This window comes from Pituophis catenifer, unplaced genomic scaffold, assembly GCF_029215685.1.
Source record: "Pituophis catenifer annectens isolate HBS135680 unplaced genomic scaffold, rPitCat1.0.hap2 SCAF_7, whole genome shotgun sequence".
NCBI classification, from domain to species: Eukaryota; Metazoa; Chordata; class Lepidosauria; order Squamata; family Colubridae; genus Pituophis; species Pituophis catenifer.
This window is the reverse complement of record NW_027256887.1, coordinates 69,398,038-69,413,127: the sequence shown is the minus strand read 5'-3', so window position 1 is coordinate 69,413,127 and position 15,090 is coordinate 69,398,038. Positions and strand designations below refer to the sequence as shown.

The following is a 15,090-nucleotide window of genomic DNA, read 5'->3' as shown; positions in this document are numbered from 1 at the left end:
TTTTTAAAAAAACCCTCATATTAATTATAGGAATGCTAAATTTGGAAGTCAATTTGGAAGTAAAGTGGTATGTGGATTATGGAGAAATTTGGTCTTGGTGTAGAAACAAAGTGGGAAACAGATTAATGAAAAGCTCTGCCAAGAAAGCCCTATTCTTATCATTCAAAATATCTGTTTCACGTTCTTCCAACATCCTGAAAGATTACGTTACACATGGAGATCACCAAATGGATAACCCAGAAATCAAGCTCACTTCTGCAACCAAAGTTGGAAAACTTCTACTCATTCAGCAAAAACAAGGCCTAGTGTTAATTGTGGATTGGATTACAAATCCCTGCTTGCAAAATTATTACATTCATAACTCTATGTTTATTTTCCTTGTCATCTGGCTTTTATTTTCCTTGTCAGCACAAAGCTAATGGGTGACCTTGGGCCAGTCACTTTCTCTCAGCAATAGCAAGCCACTTCTGAAAAGCTTTGCCAAGAAAACTGCAGTGAGTTGTCCAGGCCAAGAACTGGACATGATTGAACAGAAGAAAAAATGTAGGAAGCATATTAATAAAAAAAAGCTAGACACATTTATGTTTTACTGCAACATTTTCATATTAAATATTTTCTAGCCTGGGTGATTGGGAGCTATGTGGAAGGCAAGATTATGCAAACCTAATGGGTTTATGGATTTTTGGAAGATGGCTGTCCTTTGTATTTCTTAAGTTTCCACTACAGGTTTCCACAAAATGACAGGAAACTTTGCCACCAGTTTTCAGCTATTCTAGTCGGAAGTAATTCCAATAGTCACTACAAATGGATCTGTGTATTTCAAACTGCCCAGCCCTATTTTACTGCAAGAATGAGATAAACAAAGATCATATTATTACTGAGTACTGCTACAGGAACTGCTAAGAACTGGATTCTTGCCCTTTAGCATTTGGAGAGGGTGTTATAAACAATCTATGTCTTTCCAGAGGACAAGTGACCTATCAACAATAACCTCTATTTAAGCCATGCAATTAATTTCTTCATTCTATCCTTTTCCACCCTTGGGGTCCACGATATGTTGAAAATCCCATCATCCCCCAACTGTTCTATTGTGAGGAACTGAAGCCCAATGACATCTGGAATCTTGTAGCTGGAAGCTGCTAGTCCAGTCATTGCCTTTGCTGCATAGACTGACTTCTTCTGATACACAGTAATTTATATTGTTAAATATGAATAGAATAGAATAGAATTTTTTTATTGGCCAAGTGTGATTGGACACACAAGGAATTTGTCTTGATGCATATGCTCTCAGTGTACATAAAAGAAAAGATACGTTCATCAAGAATCATAAGGTACAACACTTAATGATAGTCATAGGGTACAAATAAGCAATCAGGAAACAATCAATATCAATATAAATCGTAAGGATACAAGCAACAAAGTTACAGTCATAAGTAGGAGGAGATGGGTAATGGGAACAATGAGAAGATTAATAGTAGTGCAGATTTAGTAAATAGTTTGACAGTGTTGAGGGAATTATTTGTTTAGCAGAGTGATGGCGTTCAGGAAAAATGGATATTCAGATAAGTGAGTTTTCTTATAATCCACAACCACTAGTTTCTACCTGTTTGGGAGCAAAAACAAGTAGTTTCTACCTGTTTGAGAGCAAAATCACTAAAAAAGTGTACTCCTAGAACTGTGATGGTGAACCTATGGCACGCGTGCCACAGGTGGCACACAGCACCCTCTCTATGGGCACACAAGCTGTCAGCCCAGTTCACCTCTGTTGCGTATGTGTGCGCCTCCCGCCGACCAGCTGGTTGTCGGGTCTCTGCTGTGCATGTGGGAGGGGTGCATGCAGGGTGTGTGTGTGCATGTGCGGGGTGTGGTGTGGTGTGTGCGGGGGGGCATGCATGCATTGCATTTTGGGGGTTTAGCCACGCACTTTGGGCACTTGGTCCAGTAAAAGTTAGCCATCACTGTCCTAGAATGTACTCTAGATCATTGTTTCTCAACCTTGGCAACTTAAAGATATGTGGACTTCAACTCCCAGAATTCCCCAATCAGGATGCTGGCTGAGAAATTCTAGGAATTGAAGTCCATGCATCTTCAGGCTACCACGGTTGAAAAACACTGCTCTAGGTGATTAATACCAGAGGCTAGGAATATTGAGGATTGTGATTCCCTAAATAATATCTGGGCCATCCCTGGAATCATCATGATATGATTCATTAAGCCTATGCAAAGAATTTAAAGTGGTACCATAGAATTACTGTTGGTTCTGAGACAGCCTTTTAGTTCTTCTCCTCCGCCCGCCCCTTAAAAAGATTGTTAAAGCATGGCAAGTAAAAAAGAAAGTTGAGTTATTGTGACAAGAAGATATAATATGAAGACGGGAACAATTATTTAATCAAACTACACTCCCCTTTCTAAAGAACTGTTGATGTTTATGACACAGTAATTTGGGGTATGTGGGAAATTGAGCATATTAACTCACATAAACACAGACTTGGACTGATTAGTTTTATTACTCTGCATGAAAAGTACCAACTCTTCAGATCTGGACAACATTCTGATACCCATGACAATTGCCTCCATGCCATGCTTCTAAAGAATTTATGGTTGGACAATCATCTGAAAGTACACAAATTTTGTGCTGCTCTGCTGCCATGTTTTTTTTTAATTTTTGTAAAATATCATATTTGTGTCCCCTTCATTAACGTGCCAGTCTTTTGTGTTCTTGTTCACAGATAAGAATTTTCCATTGTTTTTGACTGAAGAAGAAAATAAGTATCACTTCCGTTGAGGTTCTTGTCTCAATCAGTGCCATAATCTCCTGTCCCAGAAGATGAGCAGTCTACGTTCCTCAAGTTAAGGAAAGCATTCTGAGGTTTGAATTATCCATCAAAGCACTAAAAATAGTTAAGTAGCATTGCATATTCCTCATCAGGCTGTCTGTCTGGACTATCGTGCCACAGGGGTGGGGATGAAATGACAATTCTCTACTGACTGATCTCTCATCTCTAAAAGCCCTTTGATAGCTTGGCAAGCTGTTTGATTCCCCATGTTGTATGTGGATCCACAGGTCTGAAATTAGAAAGTTATAACTGATCTCCTCAGCCACATGAAATGCAGCAGAGATTCCTTCCTAAAGCCGAGGGGGGCAGTGGCTTCAAACAACAAATGTAAGCTGAGCTCCCATAACTGTCAATTTTCAGAGGGTTTACATTAATAGGAGAGGAGGTGCTACTCTGATTGATATTTTAAGGCTGTATATAAAATGGAAAAATTCTTCTCACTCTCTGCTTGTCGTACTGGGCTGCATTTGTATCTGGGGGCTCGATGATTCCTTGCTGTTGTATTTGCACATACTGGGAATAAAGACAATGCCAGAACCCACAATGCCAGAACCCACTAAAACAGATGGTAAGTTTAACTGTTTTTTTTTAAAATACATACATATATCACATTGAAATTCAGAAATGCACATTTTCAAACCAGCTTGCAAATGAAGAGAAATCAGAGAAGGCAAACTGTATTGGTGCTATATCGAATTTCTGTTCATGGACATCTGCTAATGTACGCCATTAGTGTGAAACTAAAACAACTTACATGATTATTTAACCACATTTGAAAGGTTTTGTAAATAAAGATTAGAAAGCTCTGCCTAACTAGAAAATTATGATTTGAGTTGTGTGCAGGTTTTCTTATCAGGATTGTTGGCAGTTGAATTATTATTCTATTATTACTACTTTTATGATTGTACTTAATTTTTATGAAAGCATACTATCCTAACATATGCAGATTCAGAAATTTAAGAGGATATTTGTATTATCTTTACAAACGCCACTGATTTTTATCCTAATAAATAAATCATAGTTTAGGTTTATAACATAGCATAGATGATTTAGAGATAGAGATAATGAATGAAAGTGCAGTCTTTGTAAGTTATGCATTAAATTTCAAGGATGTACTTTTGCTCCTTGTCTGAAGTTTGGAGAAGCACCTTATTTCTTTACAACAAAACCTTTACAAAGAGTTACAGAATACATTTATGAATATTTAGTCAAGCACTGCACAGAGATTGGGCAGATTGTCTAGTTGTTTCTTAATGGCTAGCTCTTGAGGTTTTGCAACTTTCTTTGTCAGAAGTTCCCAACAGCCCAACTATTGCGTCTTTCCTCTTATACAGTACTTCATCAACCTCCTGTAGCTCCAGACCAAGCTTTGTACTATTCTTTTAGGAATACTTAGATCATCACATACAGGGTAGTTCTGTGTAGGACTAGAAAACATTTGGATCCATCATAGACTTATTTGGAATTTTGAGAGGCGGTTATGGGCGCTCTCAAAAAATGGTTGCACAGCATTTACAAAATGGCTGACAAAAAAGGTTTGGTCATTCACAAAGCATCTATTTACAAGGTTGTGAAGTACTGACATTGCTGTTCACCCCCTCCACTTGAATGCCCTGTACAACCTTTGGCTTCTTTTTCCATGCAGGTCAAATAACCTGCATGGAACCTACTGGCCACCCACCACTCCATTTTTAAACAATGCCTCAAAAGCCAGTGTGCAGAGGTAGTCTTAGAAATAAAGAGGTATTCTTAGAAATAAAGAGGACCCTGGTTGTTGGCATCTTGCTTTGACACATGTCATATTATTTTTTTCTAAAGCTAAAATAATAAAAGTTTGAAATCAGAAGTGGGATAGGGTGCCAAGGGTGACTGCAAGCCACGATGTACTCACAGGTCTTCTAATGCTTTTCAGTGTTGCGTGTATTCTTTCTGGGAACAAAGCTGAATTTGCAACTATTAAGATGAATGGGATTACTGTCAAGTTGGAAGGAAAAGGGTGGGAACTTCAATTCTCCATGAACAAAACCAGCCTAGTTCCTTCCTTTCCACTACCATAGATTCACACTGTTCATCAGCCTTAGTGCCATCCTCTTAGGAGAAATATGAAAAAAAAACCACAATTCTTTATGTAAGACCTAATATAGGCATTATTCAAAAAATACCTCCTGTGAGACAAATATACCCTTTTTAATCTAGCAAGATGGAAATGATATTTTCATGGACAATTTCCATGTGTGAAAGCACCATCATTATTGCTCTCTGGATTGAGAGAACATATGAAAAAAGATGTTGTTATGCTATCAAACTCACACCCCTCTGATGTGTTTTGGGTTATTCTGTTTGTTTCGTACTGTGAACGTAATTCCCTTCCATTTTAAGGATGTGGAAATACTCTTTGGGCATATTAGATAGTGCCACAGTGGGGATTACACCTTGTCTGTGAGTCTGTGACAGGGATCTACTGAGTGTTTTATGAAGTGTGCTTTAAATGACGTCCTTATACAGCTAGTGTGTTTGACACCTCACCATCTTGCATTTCATTTCTCTCTCTCTCTTTTGCATTCTATGCTGATAATATGAGTCCATTTATGAGAGGGGGGTGTATGCATTTTATGACCTACTTTGATTAGAACGGTGGATTGAATGTGTACTTTTTTCAAAATCTTTCTAGTTGTGACAAGCTAAAATCTTATCATGTGGTCTCTGATTTAATGGACTGCCATGAGGTTTGAGCTATTTGTTCTGAGCATTTATAGTTAACTTTCTGAATGTGGTTGAAGCTACCTGATTATCATGGGCATTGGCTTTGTGATACAATCTGCTGGTTTTGTATTGTCTGAATAACAATATAATAATAGAATATAATTTTTTATAGAATATAATTTTTTTTATTGGCCAAATGTGATTGGACACACTAGGAATTTGTCTTGGTGCATATGCTCTCAGTGTACATAAAAGAAAAGATATGTTCATCAAGAATCATAAGGTACTGGATAATCATCATCATCATCATCATCATCATCATCATCATCATCATCATCATCTGGAGAAGTACCGTGTTTCCCCAAAAATAAGACCATGTCTTATATTTTTTGAACCCTGAAATAAGCACTTGGCCTTACTGCCATGCACTCAAAAGCCCAATTGGGCTTATTATCAGGGAATGTCTTATTTTGGGGGAAACAGGGTAGTAAATACTACAAAGTTTAGTTGGTGAATTTTAAGTTTGGGATCTTTATTGTTATTTTATTCTGTTACATTCATAAAGAAATAGTATATTCTCTCTCTCTTTGTCTCTCTCATTCTCTCTCTCAATATACAACAGTTAGTTACTAATAATTGCTAAGATTCCTACATGGTCAGATCATTTTAACCTGTCGCTCTGATAGTAACCTAAAGATAACACTTGGTGACTCTTCAGGGTCAGAGTGACATTTAAATGAATTTAAATTTAAATGAAGAATGACATTTAAGCCAGAGTGACATTTTAAAAAACAAATAAGGAGTAGAAGCTCATGTTAACCGATTACAATTAGTACACTATGCCAAATACCCATCACTTTCCAGGATTAAGATCTAATTTTGTTGTGGGCTTTTGTCTCCTTTCTGTCAAACCATGGAGATTAGGGATCTTTGGACTGGGGTAGTAACAGGAAAGATCAATGGTTAAGATGACCTTCTCCAAGACGTGGGAATTATAGTCCAGTACTATAAAGGCTGTAGGTTCAGAACAGCTGATTTTCTGCAGCATTGGAAGGTGGAAGCAAATTACTTCTTTACAGATATTTAAAATATTAGCTATTTTAAATTCATGGGTCTGTGATTTAATTGAGAACTTTGTTTTATACTTCGTTTGTTGGTTTATCAAATTTATATGCCACTCTTATGCATGAACATATGCTCATAGGTGTGTGAGGTGACACAGAGTGGCTTGCTTGCCAAGCTATTTAGTTATAAAGTTTTCTGTTCTCAATAGAAATAAGAGGTTAAGATCTCTGGAAACTATAAGGATTTTAGCACCTCAAAATGGAACTCAGCATCATACAGGGCTGAGTCCAAGGCAACTAGCGTTGACAGACTGAAAGGATTTATTTTCTTGGTGCCAGAGCTCTGTAATGCAGGAAGACAATGTATGAGGTACCTTCCCTAAAATAGCTGTATAAAATATGTGTGCAAATTTGAAAGGCCAAGCCCTATTCAGGCCTTCCTTTTAAGGTATTCTATTTGAAATGCAAATGAAAATATATACAGTAAATCTTCATAATTTATCTTCAGGGTAGGGTTAAATTAGCTATAAGGTCTCCATTATTGGGCCTTATTTTAATTGGTTGATTTGTGGATTGCGTAGAGATGCAAGTAAAACTATATCTATAGCTGAAATGCTAAATTGTGCCAATCTCATGATTTATCTGTTCTATGGTTGTTAAAACAGAAAATGACTGCAGATAAAAGTGAGCATCAATTAAGAAAAACTCTATTTCATTGATCTATAGTTCTTTGGGTAGAAGTATCATTGATATTACTCAACATAATCGATCTTAATAATAGGTTAGAATGAAAAGAATCTGGAAATGACATACATCAGCACCTATCAATCTCTTGCTATGTGTAGTGGCGCCATTGTGCATTCACAATATTTCATGTAATGCTGCATATTCAGAATGTTTAATCTGTTGCACACAGTCACAAATGGGGGATTACTAGAGTCAGAATTGTTCACATGGATGCAGAATAGCAGTTCTCCAAATGGCCTATGTGTACGCAAAGACAGATGCATGCAAAGACAGATGAAATATTAACAACATTAAACTTATGAATAGAAATGTACTACAATATTCAGATACATTTTCACTTTCTGAGGTGGAAGTTATCCGCCTCAGACTCTTACCATCGGCTCTCAATGCCCAGAACGACTTAATTGCAAGAATTTTTGTACTAGAATTATATTATCTCTCTTGTAATGTAAAATACAAATCAATGTTGTTTAATTAATAATGTGCTGGAGTCATTGATTGGCTTTTAACTTTCTCTAGTAAGCTGTCAAGTTCACAGCTAAATCAATTCAATTTATTATCTTTAGTCTGCAATAAATTCATGCCTCTATTTTTATTGTTCAATAGTTTAGGGATTCTGAAATTATGCTCCAAATAAGCGAAACTGAATACTATACATCAAATGAGTTATTTGCCTGTGTAACTTGTTTTTATCTTATTTTTAAAGATATATATATATATATATATATATATATATATATATATATATATATCCCTTTTTTTTTAACATAACCAAAGATCTCACTAGAATAAGACAACAATCTTGGAGCATTTTCTAGGGTTAGAATTTGTTTTTGTAACTGCAAAAGTGCAAGGATATAGTTTATTTTGTTCTTTCGACATTTGAAGTAAATGTAGTCTAACAGAATTGGATTTAATGATCAGGAGATGATTGACTTTAGCAAATGTATGACATTTAGAATAATCAAATTTCCCTTTTTAGCTATAAAGATTCATGCAAAGACTAAAGGAACAAATGGAAAACAATATTAAGATACCATTCTCCAGAAAGAGTTATTGGCTATACATTGTTAACTGCTAATGAATTGCTATATAATGGCTCATTTGAACATCATAATAGAATGAGTGACTAATTAAATATTTGCTAATAGACAGTCAATCTTTGGAGGAACTTTTTCTGAAATTGAAAAAATTAATTTCTAATTGACAGATAAATGGAGCATCTAAAAAGGATTGTCCGGGATTTTTATTTCTCCTCTGCCACAAAAATACAGATATCATGAGGAAAATTCTGAGAACTTTGACCCTTTAACATTACGCACTAAGAGCTATGCTATCAGATGTCTTTCCTTCTTCCTTTTCAGGGGTGTCTGACCCAAATAAAAAAGGCTTAGGGCTTCAATCGTGTGGTCTCAGGTATCATTTTGACATTTTTGGTAAGCTCTGAGGATGTTCCTTTTTCAAGAGCTTTCACGCTAGAGGAATTTTATTTTGCACTAGCCTGAATCTAATGCTAGTGCAGGATGTTGGGCTTTTGGAAATCTTCTAGAAGATTTTAGTTGACTTTCAGGCCAATGTGCTTGACTACAAAAACAATGTGACAATGCAAGCAAGTGTTAGCAGGACATAGAAAGTTTTTCTCTTACGGGATGCTTCTAAAAGAGACAAGACAGCCAACTGTTGGGCGGGTATGGAACAGACATTTTACCTTAATTACTATGATTTTCCCACTTCTTTCTATGCACTGTCAACAGGGAAAGCAGAAAGCATGGTAAAGGCAAAAGAAAAGAGGTTTTATGAATAAAAGTTGCAATGTTCAGATGAGGTAAAGGGGAAGAAATAAAAGCTGTCCTATCTTATGGCTCACAGGGTGATAGAACTGACAGAATCTTTGACGTTATTTCTCTACATTATACTTGGATATTGTTCTTACTTCAAAACAAAGAAAGAGTGCCATCACCAATATGCTGATTTACCACATGTAGGTTTTTTTTAAAATACTCATTCAGCTGAAGTTCAGATTGTTCTCAGGTCAGTTCTGTCAGTTGTGTGGAACAGTTTAAATATAATCCAAATATTATTTTTACTAGAGCTTGGGGGCCTATTATGGAGCAGTACCAGCTACAAGAAGGTGGAAAACACTAAAGTGAAATAATAGATCATGCTAAAGAATAATCACAAAGACTTCATCCCTCCATATTTATTATCCAGGCCTTTTAAGTTCTGTTGGAGTCGATCAGAAGCACTGTTAGAACAGATTTAGTAAGCTGCTCCTTTTAAAGGATGAGGGAGAATGTACTTGTGTAGTTAACTTAGACATGCTGATAAATTATAAGGTTTGCATGAAGAAGATCTCAGGTTCAGTGCCTGATGTATTAGTTTAAAAGAATCAGATTGCAAATATTTGGAAAAGTCCCAGCTGGACATGTTGGATAGCTGCTGTTAAAGTAAATTCTGGCTTAGATGGAAAATGATTGGCATATAAACTTACTCTTTCAGTAATACTCTTTGTATTTTCAGAAAAAAAATGGGAGAGAAAGAATTTATTTCATTTCAGGGCAATTCCATTTATTTGTCCTCTAATGGCCCTTCAGCTGTGCATTTATACCCAGGTAACCCAAGTCTGTCCGATTTAATATGGAAAAGAATTATATTTTATCTCCGGCAAGAGCAGTTAACAGTCTATATTGCCTGCAGTTCTTCAGAGCGAGGCAGATTATTCACATTTTTATCCCCCTTGCTCATCATTTTAAGATATTTTAACTTTCTTTGACCATTGCATTCATATATTATTTCTTAAGAAAAGACCACAGTTTCAGATTGTATGTTGATTTCTTATTGGCCATTTCCTTATGCAGTGGTCTCCAAACTTGGCAAGTTTAAGACTTGTGGACTTCAACTCCCAGAATTCCCCTGCCAGGGGAAGTTTCTCAAGCAAGTTGCCAATTTTGAAGACCCCTGTCCTTATGTAATAGACCCTGCAGTAGAAAGAGGACCTAACTTCTGCAGGGAGGTTAGAGTTAGGTTTACTGCTACCTCACAAGTATGTTTTCATGTTCACTCCCACACTTCCTCCTATGATATTAAATTAATGTTGACCTTCAAAACTCCCACTCATCGTGTTTGAATCAAGATCACTGAATATATGCAGCTCAGTTAAAGACAATTCAAGTAGGCTGTTGCTAAATTGGTAAACACTGGAAACTATATCAGCCAATGTTTGAACACAAATTATAAGACATTTAGCTCACTATCACCTAGGGTTACTTTTAGCTCTGCCAAGAGTTCATCACCTCTGGAATACATTTGATTATTATTTGCTGTACATCAGATCCCTTCCCACACAAGCACATATTACAATATCACAAACTATTTTTGAAATTTTCCATTTGGGAAGGAGTCTGAAAAGTACCAGCCAAAGCATAGTTGTCAAGTTATTCAATCCTAGTCCTCAACTAACCTACACTGAGCTGCAGTGGCACAGTGGTTAGAATGCAGTACTGCAGGCTACTTCTGCTGATGGCTGCCTGCCTGCAATGTGGCAGTTCGAATCTCACCAGGCTCAAGGTTGAGTCAGCCTTCCATCCTTCCATCCTTCTGAGGTTGGTAAAATGAGGACCCAAATTGTTGGGGGTAATATGCGGATTCTATAAACCACTTAGAGAGGGCTGTAAAGCACTGTGAAGTGATATATAAATCTAAGTGCTATTCAGCAGTGGGTTTCACATTTTGTTGCTACCAGTTTGCCCCGCTTCACGTGTGTGCGCACCTTCCGTGCTTGCGATTTGCTTGTGTGCACATCTTTTGGGCATGCCTCTGGCCTCAAAACCGTGCCTAAATAGGACGGCATAGAGCTGGGGCGGGTCCACCTGCTATCTCCGCTACCGGTTCACCGGTAGCAAGTACAGGCGGAGTACGAACTGGCTGAATTCAAAATACGAACCGGCTGAATACCACCTCTGGTGCTATTGCTATTCTCTGAAAGTTACTACACTGAATCCCAACAGACAATTCTGAAACAAGATTTTCCTATATCCACACTATTGTAGTACTTTGTTGAACTTCAGGTCTCTAGCCTGAAGCCTTAACCACTACAACAAACTGGTTCTCTTGGTTTGACTTCAATTTATTCAAATCTTTCATGGGTTGACATTAATCTTTATTTATTTTATTTTATTTTATTTTAAATTTATATACCGCCCCTCTCCCTGAGGACTCAGGGCGGTGTACAGCCAGAATAAAAAAAACATGGAATACAAATATTAAAAACAATTAAAATATATATAAATTTGGCCCAAAATTAAAAATACAAACCAATTAAAACATTTAAAATTTCTTCTTAAACCAGCCCGGCTTGCTGGAAAAAGTGGGTTTTAAGGGCACGGCGGAAGGCGCTAAGGTCTTGGATTCTCCTTATCTCTGGGGGCAATTGATTCCAGAGGGTAGGTGCCCCCACAGAGAAGGCCCTCCCCCTGGGGGTCACCAGCCTGCATTGATTGGCTGATGGCACCCTGAGGAGGCCCTCTCTGTGGGAGCGCACGGGATGATGGGAGGTCGTTGGTAGCAGCAGGCGGTCTCGAAGATAGCTAGGCCCGATGCCATGGAGCGCTTTAAAGGTGATAACCAGCACCTTGAAGCGCACCCGGAAGACCACTGGGAGCCAGTGCAGCTCGCGCAGGAGCGGTGTTACATGGGAACGCCATGCTGCTCCCATCACTACCCGCGCTGCTGCATTCTGGACTAGTTGGAGCCTCCGGGTGCTCTTCAAGGGGAACCCCATGTAGAGAGCGTTGCAGTAGTCAAGGTGAGAGGTGATGAGGGCATGAGTGACTGTGCACAGGGAATCCCGATCAAGAAAGGGCCGCAACTGGCGAATCAGGCGAACCTGACGAAAGGTCCCCCTGGTTACAGCTGTCAGATGTTCCTCCAAGGACAGCTGCCTATCCAGGAGGACTCCCAGATTGCGAGCCCCTTCTGTGGGGGCCAAAAACTCTCCCCCAATAGTCAGTGATGGAGTCAACTGACTATATCGGGATGCCGGGAGCCACAGCCACTCAGTCTTGGAAGGATTGAGCTTGAGCCTGTTCCTCCCCATCCAGATCCACACAGCCTCCAGGCACTGGGACATCACTTCAAGGGCATCATTGGGGTGGTCTGGGGTGGAGATGTACAGCTGGGTGTCATCAGCGTACTGGTGGTATCTCACTCCAAAGCCATGGATGATCTCGCCCAGCGGCTTTACATAAATGTTGAACAGAAGGGGCAAGAGGACCGATCCCTGCGGCACTCCACAGATAAGAGGCCTCGAGGTCGACCTCTGCCCCCCTGCCAACACAAACTGCGACCGGTCGGAGAGAAAGGAGGAGAACCACCGCAACATGGTGCCTCCCACCCCCAACTCTTCCAGCTGGTGCAGCATGATACCATGGTCAATGGTATCAAAAGCCGCTGAGAGATCTAACAGGACCAGAACAGAGGAGCAACCCCTGTCCCGAGCCCTCCAGAGATCATCAACCAACGCGACCAATCGCTGCTCTTTGAAAGGTACAGGTATATGTAACAGTCAAGAAGAAAAGTGGAGAAAGTATTTGCCTGCTGATGGAGATGAAGATTAGTAGAAATTATCCTAAAGATCATTTGTTATCATATTTATGCTACAAGTTGTTATTATGTGTGGGTAGATAAAATAATTCAAGTAGTAAATACATATTTAATTTTAGATTACTTTTTGGTACAAAATGTAGTTTTAAAAGGCTTTTGAAATAGTGGGGAGGACATACACAAATGCAAACATAATCATGATTTTACTTTCCTACAAAATGGGAACTGTGCTTTTAAAGAGGAGAACAATTAAAGTCTTTCTTTAATTGAGTGGTTGCACATTTTCTAAATGTTCATTTAATTATCTATGTTTGCAGAAAATTAGAGACATACTGCTCTAAGCAAATATTTTACAATCAAGGCAGCAGAAGCAAATTCAATTTTATTTTCACAGTATAATCATTGAAGATGCTTTGTTTTAGTTAAATGTAAATGGCAGAATATATGGATGGCAACTAGCATGCTTTGTGGGGGATTGTTCTCTTTGTGGGAATTTAAAAGCACTTGTAAAGGTTGTATAATTGGAAGAAATCATTATGTGCTTTATAGTTAAAATAATAATTTTAACTATGTGTAAATGTCTATAGCCTGAAAATTTATTGACAGATGTTTTAAGGGTCCACTTTATAATGTTCATTTTCTCCATCACCCCATTCTCTCTTTTTCTGCCATTCATATATCTGATGGAATAGCAATGGTTTTCTTTGCCAACACTTTGGAGCCACATTTTATTTAAATAAAATTGATTGCCATAAATAAAGCAATCTATTTTATACTATGTAAACACTTTCCAATTAATCTGATCTGACATTCAATCCATATGGACAATCTGGTTCTTGTTTGACAATACAACTGAGTATAGTAGACATAAGATATTTTAGATTGGATAGTGAAGAGGTGTGTTTCATAGATCTTTGCAAATCTGGCATGATATTGGTATCATAATTCTATATTAGTACATATTTTCCTCTATATATCATAATTTGTCCCAATTTGATTGTCAAAGAATAAAAACCTTTAGGCTGAAAGAGAGTACTATTTCTTATTTGGATTAGCTAGGAAAAAATGTGATTGATGAAAATCAAAAATTCAAATAGAAATGTTTCAATGTGGGTATGTATGTATTCATTGATTTGATTGATATAGACAACCAACTTGTCAAAGTTACTCTGGGTGTTTCACAATGGAATAGAAGAACAAAAAACCACAGGAGTTAAAACAAAATCAAGCAAACACCTGGAACAAAAAAAGATAGTAATAGAATAACCAAATGAAATAATAAAAGAATAAAATTGATAAATAATTTATTTTTAAATATTAAATCACAATATAATGCAAATACAGAAAGAATGTGGGCATATGTTCTGTTTCATATGTCTGCTTCTATTTCAGTGGCTACCAGTCCAAATCTGACAAATAAGGAATCATAAGAAGGAAATAAAGTTTCCCATGATCTTCATCAAACAATAATTTGAAGAGACATAGAGTCATTTGGTCAGAAACCCCACCCATTACAGCAGGGGCAGGCAATTTCTATACCACCTGTGGAATTCAACATCTAGCATGGCTGGCTCAGGCATTCGGGGAGTTGAAGCCCACTGATCATAATGGGGCCTTAGTTGCCCATTCCTTCATTACAGAGATGCAAGGATAGCAATAGCACTTAGACTTATATACCATTTCACAGTACTTTACAAGCACTCTCTGAATGGTTATAAATGTCAGCATATTGCCCCCAAACAATCTGGGTTCTCATTTTACCAACTTCGGAAGGATGGAAGGCTGAGTCAACCTTGATCCTGTCAGGATTGAACTCCTGACTGTGGGCAGAGTTAGACTGCGATACTGCATTCTAACCACTGCACCACCACATAAGAACTGTATAATCTTATGTGTTTGTCCAATCAACCCATTTTCAAAATTGCAAAGCATTTGCCGTATCATAAAATGAGATTCAGCAGTTGAAGCTCTGATCTCATATTTTGCGTGAGATTGTCTAAATCATGTACAATATCATATGCAAGGCAAGGCAGATGAAATCTCATCAAATTTTCCTGAAGTTTGCAATGTTGACTTGTTTTACTAAAGTGCTTCTTGGACATCCAGAAGTTGCCCTGATATTTATCAGAACCCTGATA

The 15,090-nt window shown here is 37.8% G+C and overlaps 1 protein-coding gene across 7 annotated transcripts in view; it reads left to right on the top strand.

Annotated features, from left to right (window-relative positions):
- The first annotated feature begins 3,260 nt into the window (after positions 1-3,260).
- Positions 3,261-15,090, top strand: part of MYBPC1 (myosin binding protein C1) — a 104,320-nt gene continuing 92,490 nt past the window's right edge. For 4 of the 7 annotated variants that reach the window (XM_070947633.1, XM_070947634.1, XM_070947632.1 and 1 more), the window contains exon 1: positions 3,261-3,405. In XM_070947633.1, coding sequence (XP_070803734.1) covers positions 3,366-3,405 — 40 coding nt within the window. In that variant the 5' untranslated portion in view covers positions 3,261-3,365. The remainder of the gene's footprint in view (positions 3,406-15,090) is intronic. The other 3 variants (XM_070947638.1, XM_070947637.1, XM_070947635.1) reach the window with 1 other exon arrangement.